General features: G+C 41.8%; 1 protein-coding gene across 7 annotated transcripts in view; it reads left to right on the forward strand.

The window, feature by feature from the left end:
* Positions 1–12,467, forward strand: part of adgrl3.1 (adhesion G protein-coupled receptor L3.1) — a 150,569-nt gene that overhangs the window by 97,366 nt on the left and 40,736 nt on the right. For all 7 annotated transcript variants that reach the window (XM_086119558.1, XM_086119553.1, XM_086119555.1 and 4 more), the window contains 3 exons: positions 1,462–1,647; positions 3,376–3,414; positions 11,527–11,710. In XM_086119558.1, the coding sequence (XP_085975684.1) occupies positions 1,462–1,647; positions 3,376–3,414; positions 11,527–11,710 (409 nt within the window). The remainder of the gene's footprint in view (positions 1–1,461; positions 1,648–3,375; positions 3,415–11,526; positions 11,711–12,467) is intronic.

Here is a 12,467-nt window from a genome sequence, read left to right on the forward strand (position 1 = left end):
TTGCCCGCCCTTGTTCGGATGTGTGGTATGATAGTTTCCCAGAGTGTCATTTCCCAAGCATGGATCTACAATGGCCACGGGGAGTGATCGATCCCGCGTGTATCCATCTCCATTTGTCAACCTAACAACTAGAAACAGAAGACATTGTATATAGCTGTTGGGGAGTACCGCTAAATCCAGGTTTTGCAGAAAGGACACCATTTGTGTTGATGTTTTGCTCTCCGGGATGCCAATATTGTGTGAATACTGTGAGACGAAAAATGCTAGCGGCGAAACACAATGAGAAAATGTTGTTCGGAACGGTAAGCTATTCCTTTGCACCGTCCAAACACTGCTTCTCCGATCATTGACTTTGTCGGTAAACTATGAACATTAAACATTAGCCGGTTGCAGCAATGATGCATCCAATCAAGATGCCGTGATTATATGCTAATTTTGTTCACAGCCACTCGGTTGTATTTGCATGTAGACCAGACATTGTTGTGACAATGTGGCAAGCAGCTTTCTGTTGGCAAGTAGAAGGAGAGAGCCCTCCAGAGCAATCTCGAAAAGCGGTCCTCATAACTTGGATGATAATTAGAATGTGAAATATGTATTTTAAGTTATACGAAACTTTGGGGTTGAAGGACTGGATGTCAAGAGTGATGCCAGCATTTGACGCAATACCTCATTTTACTATTAACAGTGGCTATAGACTAATTACGATCAATAACTTATTTTGATACTTGGCCATAAAGAATGTTAAGTGAGATGTTTGAGCGACAATCTGCAATGTAACTTATTTATTTCATCCAATGTCGAATTATAAATACTGTTAGGTTCTGGTGCAAAACACAATTTGTACATAGCTTTTGGGTCTTGAATAATCAAGTGATCGCAATTCCCAGAAACTTTTTTATTGTGTGTTTGTGAAAGCGAAGGTAGATCACTGTTGGATCACTCGTGCCATGTAGATGCTTGCAGACAGATGCTTGTCAGTGAATATTTATCTTATCATTTACAATAAACCCAACGTTTGTGGTTAAAATGGAGAGCATCATAATAGAACATGGATGTCTCTCGTGTTCGGCATGAGACGTGACAGATTCCAAGACCGCTTGCAGAGTAAGACATCTGAAACAGACAGGAAAAAAATGGCATTAAATGTTAATAACTACATATATCTAAACATCTTTTGCCTATCGGGTTCCCCTGTATGTAATTGCTTATCATGACTGAAATACAAATACTCTCCAGTATAGACTGTATGCCATGAATAATGCAGAATTGTTTTCATGACATCTATTCTACGAAACCCTCTTTCACTTTTCCTCTCCTGCATGTCCCTATCTTCCACTTTGCTCTCAACTTTCCCTGCAACTTTTTCTCCTTGCTCCATCTCCCATTACGTCGTCCGCAACTACATCCATCATTGCCTATAACCCCCTCCGTCCCCAATTGTATTCCTGTGTTTGCATCCAGCTCCGATCGGGCGAGACGGCAGCCATCGTGGCCAGGGAGCTGGCAGAGCAGACCAAAGGGCTCCTGCGTCCTGGCGACGTACCTTCCACGGTGCGGGCTATGGCCCAGCTGGTGGAGCTGCTCGACGTGCAGCTCAGGAACCTCACCCCTGGGGGCAAAGACAGCGCTGCCCGCAGCCTCACAAAGGTACTGCATTGTCAGGGAATGTGTGGAAACATGAAATAAAATAGCATTCCAAACTAAACATTTGAAAGAAACACATGATCCTAAATTTTACATTTTCAGATGCCAGCCTCTGGTATCATTTTTCCTTGAAATTAGTCCAAACTGCACTTTCAACCCAAATCAGGACCTCTATTTAAAAGCCACCATTACAATTACAATTACCGTATTTTTTGAGCATAAGGCGCATCTTCAATGAATGGCCTATTTTAAAACTGTTTTCATATATATTTATATTTATTTTTATCGCACTTTCACAACAGGAGGCAGCTGTAACACAGCGCTTTCCATAATATTTAAAATTCTTTGTCCAAGAAATCTGAATATTGATCGATATAAATGGTGCACTATTGAGGAAATTGAATGTTTTTAGGTGATCCTTATAGTGCGGAAAATATGTTAGCACTTGTGTCTGTTCCTAAAAAATTTCAAAATGGACTTGATATTTTTATTTTTTATTTTTTTTTGCAGCTGCATGGCTCATACTATAGACCAGAAAAAAATAAATTGAGGTCACTGTGGAATTGCATAGGTGGAAACTCAACCCTGAGTATGCAGAGGATCTGTTTTATCATGGTGAACAAGGAAGAATTTAGTTCTGTAGTTTGTTCATGTAGGCATTCATTAAAGTGAGCCAAGTCATTGGGGACTCGCTGACTGGCTGCCTTGGCTGCCTAATTGACTGGCTGACTCATTTAATGGGAGACTGTTCCTTGATTGTCTTTGCTGAGGTCAACAGTGATAGGCCGACTTTGGGAGCGAGACTGACAGCTGCTGCCAACTCTTATATATTCACTATTTCTTTTTCTTTCTTTTTTTTTAAACGACTTTCTGAGTCATTGGACCTGCACCTGTTTACTCTCTCCCAATTTACCTTTCTGTCTCACTGCAACCTGTGCCCTCTCTCTTCACTGATTTGAAATGAACACGTCAAAGCTTTTGCCCAAGTGGAATCCATTAATATGTGCTTTACTGTTGACCAAATGGCTAGTGAGAGGTAGAATTGACAGAGAAGTATTGCTCACTGTAAGAGGAAAAAGCGGTGCTCCTGAACTCATTAATGACCCAAATACATAATTAAATCACCGCATGTTAAAATGATGACCATTCTTGTTTGAGTGGATTACAATAAAAAGCCAGAAAAGCCTCAACGGTAGATGCAGAAAATGAATGGAAGAATCTGCGCTTGTGAAAAAAATTGAAACGTCACCAAAGGAAAATGCCCATTCACTGATGATGACTTTTTGATATCATTAAAGCATTCCGGATTTAAATATCATTAAACGTTTGAGTCAGTGTTTGCTTCAGCATATCGAAACATTAAATTCGCATGGCCAACTTATGGCTTTAAATACACAGATCAATGTGTCTTGACCAAAATCGTGTCCGTCTTCATGAACCACGTTGCTGTAAAAAGTTCTGAAACCAAAATATGACTGACAGTTTAAATTGGAGAGAGACGCTCTATTTTTTTACATGCCTTGTCTCTAAGATTGAGGTCACACATAGTGACAGTTGGCAAACAAATAAGAATAAGAGAAATGAGGGTATTTGGGAGATACATTGAAAACAAAGGTGAGTAAGAAGAATAAAGAAGTTTGTGCAAGTGTGTGTGTCTGCTCACCCTAGGCCAGGTGCGTGTGTGAGATGGAGGTGTTACATCACTAACAGTTGAATTGTTTGAATTTACAGCTTCAGAAGAGAGAGAGGTCCTGCAGGTTTTTCACACAGGTATTTCCGCTTCCCGGTATCCGTTGATTGCTTTGCCACACCCTGCTTTTTGTGTGTTTGCGCATACGTATGTGTGTTTTTCACTTTCACGTCCGCATGTAATTTCTCAAGAAAGCCTGCGTGTGATATCACACATTTGCGATGCGCTATGTTGATACGTAGTAGGCTGCAGCGGAGATTTTAGAATTGGAATTGAAACCCTTTGAGGAGGAGACTCATTTAACTCTATCCTCCACCGTAATTATAACAAATCCTCAGCATCAATCACCTGAATCCGCAGGTGTTGGCCGACCATAATTTCATCTCCTCAAAGGGTATGCTTCTTTTGTTTTCATTTCCATTTTCCTTCTATCATTTGCAATAAGCAGTACAGTTAAGAGACCATGATCAATATCAATAGTAGCTCATCTATTTTGCAAGACCGTGTGCTGGGTTGTAAACGGCCTGCCCTGGAAGCAAAATGACTCGCTATCCATCTCCATTCATTGAAATGTCTCCGCTGCCACTGCTGTATCAGAGAAAGTGAAGTGGAATGATGGATAGTTTGTTGCACACCAGTTCTTGATCATGGTCTTGTTCCTTTAAAATCATATCCCACGTGTGTCTTGTTGGCTCAGTATTCATGGCTTCTTTGTCCTCTTCGCTCTGTGGATCGTGGTTCATGTTGCAACCTTGAACGCACAACGTCACATCTCCGAAACTTGTTTTTTATTTGTGTTAGTAAACATTGCCCTGGACTAAAATTGCTTTCAGTGAAGTGCAGACCTTAACCAGAGATGGAAAAAATAACATTGAGATACAAAATCAGTCAGCTTCATCTTTTTATGAATTGAGTAAACTTTTCTTTTTTTGTGTGTTTGTGGTTTCAAGTCAAAGATAAAAATGTAGTGCAGTGTATAATAACGTAAATCCAGCAAGAAAGAGACTAAATTTGGAAAATTCCAATTTTTATTGAAGTATTTTATGGAATTAATTCTGTTTAAAATTTGTCACATGGATTGCACAGAGTCTGTGATCTTCTTTGTTGCTCCTCTCCTCAAGATCATGTTGCATTTGCACTTGATTTTGAATTTACAGGCGACATCAGCAAAAAAGGTCTCACTGAATTTGTGGACCTGATTGCCGAAAGCGATTCCAGGTGGGAAAGTTTCCCCAAAAAAGAACCTGTTCTTTTGGCTCGGCTCCCTGAAACAATTTCCGAGCAAATAAGGTGTAGCGTGCAAGGCTCTATTGTTGTCTAAATGGTGCGAATTAACTTTTGCCTTTGAACTCTTCACATGCTTTCATATTTCCTATTAAATGCTATATGTGGGTCACCGCAGCTCTAGTCACAACTGATGCAGCTGTCAATTTCAGGTATGATCTAAGCGCTGCCATATGCGTGACGTCAATCACCGCTCGTCACTCATTTTAGGGCTGGGCAATTAATCGAAATATAAATCGTGATTTTGATTTTGGCTTCTCTTGAGCTTTAGAACGTTATAAATGACGTAACAGAATTAATATTCAGAACAGTGTGGTGCGCTTACAAGTTCCCGACATTGTGTAAGCAACCTGAGTACAGTATGTTGAATTGTGTAGCAAGCGTGTAGCGTATATGATTCTGCCATCTGTGAACATGCTTTAAGAGGTTCAATGACACCCAGTTGGAGTTAACTGCAAACAATCATTCAAAATAATGACGCACATTGTATACTTAAATTCAAAACACGCTTCATTTTTTTTAAAACTTAGCTGATGCTAACATTAAAGTCATGTAAAGTCCCGCTGACATGCTAACAGGAGATTATCATCATTTGTGGGAGTGATATTCCTTCAAATAACGAATTTTCACACACAAATCTTGTATAAACACACACTGACATGTCACTTAACAATAATCCAAAACACAAATTCTTGGTTAGCCCTTAGTCACGTTTAAAAATGTTCACAGAAGTTAATGTAGGAGATCGTCGTTTTCCTCCATTTTTGTGATTGGTACGTCTCAATCTTGGCTGAGCGGGGTTTTCTTTTCCTGAAGCCGTAGTTGTTGTTGTTGTTGTTGTTGTGACTCTCGGCTTGACTGATTTCAGCAAAACAGTTTGAACGTATTCTGAAGTGGTATACCGACCACTCCAATGGGAAGCGAAGCGAGACAAGTACATCCAGGCTACGCTGGTACCGTGCTGATGAAAGAGCCAATCGATAACCACCAAGAAAGTAGAGTGGAAATTGGCAAAATATCCTGTGTGTAATCCTCTTCGCAAAACAAAGAAACCAGAACGGCACACTGGAATTTGAACTTCATTGGAAGAGGTAATAACACAAAGACAAGGCACTGCAGCACCTACCTCGTCTGTGTGCCGGAGACAGCCTGCAGCGTCTCATTTTTGCTCTCTTTGCTCTCACGCACGCATTCATACGCACCCTTGATGGGCTAGCTCTTTTTCTCCTGATGCAGGCTGTTTTTCCCAACCCCCCCCCCCCCCCCTTTTGCAAAATCTATCCACGTCAGCACCAGTCAGCAATGTCACATCATAGTCCACGGCTTGTAACTATATGTATGCTGACACACACGCGACACACACGTCGCCAATGTATAAATACAAACTCCCCGATGATCTTACACTGTCACATCACAGCGGCGTGCCGTTTTTTGATGCAGTCCCTTCGATCTTTTACGTCGCCCGTACATCGGCTCTGCACCTTCAGACATCTCCTTCCAGTTTCAGAACATTATGTCACACACGCCTTCTGCGTTGATAGGGGGTTGGGGGGTGGTGGAAGTGATCGATTATATAATTAGCCCCTGTAATGCAAAACAAAATTATAGCAGCAATCCCCTACTCTGCCAGATAGAAATGTGCGTGATTAGGGATGTGGTGTGTTGCTGCCCTCTCCTCGTTAATTATCTGCAGCACTAATTGTCAAGTGAGGAGAGCGTGCAGGAGGTTTGGGTTCTTAATAGAGATGAAAAATAATTGAATTCTCTTCCCTCTCTCTCTCTCTCTCTCTCTCTTCTTTCTCGCGCACACACACACACACACACACACACACACACACACACACACACACACACACACACACACACACACATATACAGTCCGTTTGGGGAACAGGGGACTCGTTTCATGTATACTAAATTGGCAATTTATTCATTATGAAGTTGGTTATTTGAAGAGGCTTTGATACTGCAGGCTGGTTGATGGAGGGAGGTAGCGTGTGCAAGGTACACTGAGTGAGAGAGAGAGAGAGAAAGAGTGATGGAGAGCATGCGTGATAGAAATTAAACAGAAATACAACGGGCATTTTACTACTCTTCTTTGAAGGCCCACGGGAAAAATTTGCAATCAAAAAATTGATTGGTGATTATTTTTTGAGGGCACACGACTTGATGGAGGTGTGTGAGAGTAAGAAGCAACAGTCAATACAAATTCCCAAGGAGGTATCTATGACTCGAACATGACATGAAGACGGACAGCAGTGCTGTTTTGAAGTCCGTTCTCCGAGCAACAGCAAGCCGGATCAGCGGCCTAAGCAAAAGGTTCCATTCCCCGTTCCTCGTCAAGACTCGAGCAGCGGCATTCTGGACATATTGCAGCTGTCTCATAGCTCGTTTAGAAAGCTGAGTGAGCAGGCCGTCAGACAGATGGATTAGGTCAGTTGCAGCTTTGTATTTTTTTTGGGGGGGGGGGGGGTGGGCAATGTTTAGCCATAGCAAAAGCCGATGGTGATATGGATTTGAATTACCGGTAGTTGAGGCTGAGTCAACATCACCTCTACTGGTTGCAGCCAAGGTGTGATGAATCAACAATCAATTCCATGCGATTGCCAGAATTTTCAAGGATTAGCTCATGCACCAATCAGTTCACGTGTCGCTCCCTGCCTGCAGAAACAGAAATGGATTCGAGCAGACAAAAAAGAAAAACGGGCAGTATGGAGACAGCATTGCTCAATGACAATGTCTAATATGCCCTCTATTTATGGATGGCGGGTCAGAACATGACACGCTGTGAATGTAAAGCCCGATTTAGCTCTAAACTCGTTCTGTCAGGAAGGACAGAAGAGAAGTCCAACAACAAATGACAGAAAAGCCTGCTTCTCGGATGAAAACATTCTCAAAATCATGCACTTTCTTTAAGCGCAGTCAAGCGAGAAAGAAAAGGATTTTTTTCTCGACTTTTACATCCGAATGCCGTCAGTTTACAAGTGTGCCTTGCCGTGCGCCAGCGTACACACTGGCCGTCCATGCACGAGCGCCCATGCGTGTGCGCGCGTGGCCCTCGCGTAGCTGCGAGAAGTAGAACAGGCCGCCTCTCGTCTGTCTTGCCGCTCTTGTTTACGCTGGATTACCCCAACGCTTCAAAGGATTTCACTTCTGCCCCATTTACTAGTGTGTGTGTGTGTGTGTGTGTGCGTGTGTGTGTGTGTGTGCGCGCATTTACATGCACATCTTTGTTATGCATACACAAGTGCACAAATGAACACCCTGATCTGATTCTGCAGAGTGAGTAACCCCTAAAAAAAATGGCCATAATTTTAAATGTTGAGTCGTCAGATTTGTGTAGATGTCACCAAAGGCATCTGTGCTTTAAGGCGCGCGCGCACACACACACACACACACACACACACACACACAAATATCAACTTTTATGATGTGGAGCTGTCTGGACCTCAAGGAAATCACAAACCTTTTTTTTTTTCCTCAGATACCGGTTCTTCTCCTCTGCAGATGTAATCTCGACACCGGAGAATTACATTTCAATGAAAAAATATATATATATGGAATAGAAAATGCAAGATAATCAAAAGTTCAATGAAAAGCTTTGAGAAGTTTAATGAGAGTTAGATGGGAGGGTGGGTGTCAGTTGGTGGTTATCCGAAACACATCAAAGTGCAGCATGAGGGAATGGAAAACAGAGCCTGCACTGAGAATAGTCTCAGCAAGTGGAGCAGAATGATGCACTGCAAGGCCTCTCGTCTCAAAGCCCCCCACGCGCGCGCTCGTACACACACACACACACACACACACAAGGCTGTACATGCACATACACAACCACATCTCATCCATTTGTAAACTTGCATATTAAACAAAAAGGCACCCACACGCTGTTCCTCAGCTCTTGTCATTTTTGTTTGCTATCAGATGTAATTCCGAATATGTAAAAGAAAGCAAAAAAAAAAAAAAAACACTGTAACTTATTCTTATCTAAATGCTGCGTGCTACACATCATTTCGCAACAGCTAGAAAATTGTGGACAAGCCCAATGCGCCCCAATCAGCCGAGTGGATGAAGAAACTATTGTTGCTCCACACAATGCAAACATGTTCCCGGTAAAACTGTGACCTTTGTTCTGCGTAGAAGAAATTCTCTGTGGTGGATGAAGAACTTTGATGAAGATTATTTGTAATAATCAGGATGAATCCCCCTTGTACAATTTTGTGGGAAATTCTGCCAACTTCAGGGCAAGGCCTTTCAATCATTTTGACAAACAGCAAGCTTGCAACTCATGATGATTGTTTTTAACTGTTCAATCATCAAATCACTGTATTTAAAAAAAAATTTTTTCATGGAAAAATTTTAACAGTATTCAAGGAACAGTAATAGGAATTGAATATTATAACACAATCCGAGAAGTAATATTGGAAAAATGAACCGTTATCTTCACAGTGATATTACGTTGCCAAAGTGCCCTGTCACACCTCTTGAAATGTTTTGTCTGCGTTGTGTTGTACAGCACAGTTGCTTTGTCCTTGTGTTGCAGTGTATGTCACATACAGTAGATGTGATATATTGAAGGAAATGATTGGAAAGGTTGAATCAAAGGCGTGGATATGAGATATGAGTCAGCATGGTTTGTTGCAAATAGATTTTTGACCTTGGGGATTCATTTTGAAGCTCAGGTTTAGTCACCTGCAATAGATGAGCAATTATCAACCCACTTTATGTCCGCCCTGTTCAAGAACAAACACAATAAATGGCATTCTTTTTTTGTTTTGTTTTTTTTGGGTGGGTGACAAGATTGACAAGATAAATATTAATTAAATTCCATATTTCATTGTAATGTGTGAAGCCGCCTACCAGGGGCTTTGTTGAAGCTTGATGTTGACTAAACAGAAAAAAAAAAATCTATTGTTTTTGCGTGCGTACGCATTTGTGGGCTTCATATTATGTCCAACTTCTACTTGTTTGCCGAATCACTGGCTTAATTAGTTTGGTTTACAAGCAGCCATCCCTCAACTCATGCAACATGCATCACAGCTAATTAGCTGCTAGCTGGAGCGGAGCGTCACACTATAATTTTAGCATCCCAGATTTCAAATGTGATTATACCGAGGATTATTTGCCATCATGAATAAACAGAAAAACCCCCCAGTTTGGATTGAATTTAGCGGTCATCTTAACATGTATCGGAGTTGTCTCTTTCATCTCCCCCAAATTGGTTCTATCAATAAAACAACCTAAATGCATACGGAATATAAAATTCCATTTAATTTGGTGGGTATGGGGGGGGTTGCTTTTTAACTTAAGTTTCCTTTTTTTGAATCAGTAAAGCATCTTAACGACAACATTCAAGCATCTGCAGAACATTGGTGCACATGAAAATGAACATATGGCGCCAATCCAAATCAGATTGTTGCAAGCATTCACTCAACTTAGTACCATTTATTTTTGTGTCCACTGCGGTCCCCTTTCAGATCACCAATGAACTGACATAATTCATTCCACTCCCCCAACTCGGCCATTCCTCCTCACCAGAGAGCCCTTATGCTTGTATAAGGCCACCTGCTCTCCTCCGGCTTCCTTCTCGAAAGGCGGCGAAAGAGTGTGACATAAGTGAGCAATGCCAGGACGTTTGCAGAGAGGTTGCTTTACAAGTCGAGAGTGAGAAATACAGGAAAGATTGAGAGGCAGATGGGAGGGTGCGATGTATGCCTATGATAGCACCTGTATTCGCTCATCTAGTTTTCCCAGAAGGCGCCTGTCACCGTGGAAGCACTGGACTGTTTTATCGCTCTCCCATGACTCCTTTCGTGTCTCTTCCCCCCTCCGCCGGCCGCCCCTTTCTTTTCTGAATTTCTCTCGCTCTCCCAGAGTCTTTTAAAATGTATCTGAAACTGAAGAGAAGTGAATTCTTAAAAGATTGAAGGAATGTGGGCTGGAGACAAAACAAGTATTGTTTCAGAAAGGTTATTTCTTCTCCTTTCTTTCCATTTCCTCCACGAATGCTTTTGAACTCAAAGCCGCTATGAATCGCTGAATATGACCCAGTCGACAATCGCATACAGCATTTCTTCTCTGAACCGTCCAGCAAAGCGGCAACTCAAAAATAGCAGTGTTTGTTTCGGAACATTAAAGATACCCCTGCATGAAGCCACAATCAGCTCATTAGCCAGGTTTGATTTTCAGAACAAACAGATGAAGGATGTTTACTGGGGCTTTCACACGAGCAAACCCTCTTAATAGGACTGCAGTTGAGCGTTTACGAAACTTTGGGGTCAGGTCCAAAATGGTCTGGTCTGGTTCCTTTGTGCTGAAAAAGATCTGATTGAATTGAAGAAATCAAGTTGAAGCCTGAAGGGCACAGTGGTGAGGTAGCAACAAGTGGCATCTGAACAGATGGCAGGATAGCAGGCCTTATAGCAGCCGGGTGAAGGCTTTGCTTGAGATGGGTTTTTTTTTTGAACTGTGATTGGCTGGCGACCATTTTGGGCTTTATCCCGCCACAGCCCCAAAACAGCTGAGATAGGCTCCAGCACACCCATGACCCTCTGAGGATTTCGGCAAATGGATGGATTTGTGAAAGGCAACTGTACTTTGGGGGGGGGGGGGGGGGGGACACCACAAAAAGCAAATGATTGGATCCCATTTTTGAAAATGTGCTTTTTTTAAATGTTGCTTTTCTTTTGCAATGTTTGCATGGGAATGCCGCATTTGCGTCCTTTACATTTTTGTCAACATAATTTATCAACATGATAAATGAGAAGCTGCTACGTTCCTATTGTCTTGTGTTATTGACTACTCTTGTCACGGAACACTAATGTTACATGCACTCTTAATGGATTGGCAGTAACTGGTCAAGTTGGAATCATTTATTAAGTGTTTCCTTCGATGTTTGTGCCGCCCCTCAGGCCATGGTGGAGACGGTGAATAATTTGCTGCAACCGCGAGCCCAGACTGCGTGGAGAGAGCTGTCCACCAACGAGCAGCTGCACTCGGCCACGCTGCTCCTCGACACGGTGGAGACCGGTGCTTTTATGTTAGCTGACAACCTCCTCAAGACCGACACTGTGCAGGAGACAACCGACAACATCCGTGAGTCGCTTATTCTTCTTCTTTTTTTTTTTTTCTGTGCACAAAAGCTTTCGAATGCAGACTGTCAAAAAGGAAAGTCATTTAGCAGTGGACAAAAGATCTAGGTATTAAATTCATACGGCGTTACACAATGGATGAATTGGATTTTTTTTTTTTTTGTCCTCTGTGTTTTTCAGGTGTGGTTTGCTCCAAATTAGTCAAAAACTTTTGACTTACACTTTTTAAAAGTATTCATTAGAAGTTGGCTCCATATTGTTACTTATTTTTAAATGAGCTATACCGTATTTTCCGCACTATAAGGCGCTTCAGAGTATAAGTCGCACCTTCACTGAATGGCCTATTTTAAAACAGTTTTCATATATAGGGTGCACCACATTATAAAGTGCATAGAATAGAAGTTACAATAGTGTCTGCGGTTGCGTTATGCAGATAGAACTACGCTGAAGGGAATACAATACAATACAAAACAGCTTTATTTGTAAAGAGCTTTCATAACCACTGCAGCTGTAACAAAACACTTTACAGAACATTTAAAATACTACGTCCATAAATCAGAATATTGATCCATATAAAAGGGGCATCGGATTATAAGGTGCACTGTCGGCTTTTCAGGAAATTGAATGCTTTTAGGTCTGCCTTACAGTGCGGAAAATGCGGTACCTTGCTAAGATGCTTTCAAGTACTTAGCTATCTATCCAGCAACCCACCCAGTGACACCTCAACATCTCCGTCAACAATCCGACACCCATACATTGAG

This window comes from Hippocampus guttulatus, chromosome 9, assembly GCF_054856545.1.
Source record: "Hippocampus guttulatus isolate MCC_2025c chromosome 9, RoL_Hgut_1.0, whole genome shotgun sequence".
In the NCBI taxonomy this organism is placed as follows: domain Eukaryota; kingdom Metazoa; phylum Chordata; class Actinopteri; order Syngnathiformes; family Syngnathidae; genus Hippocampus; species Hippocampus guttulatus.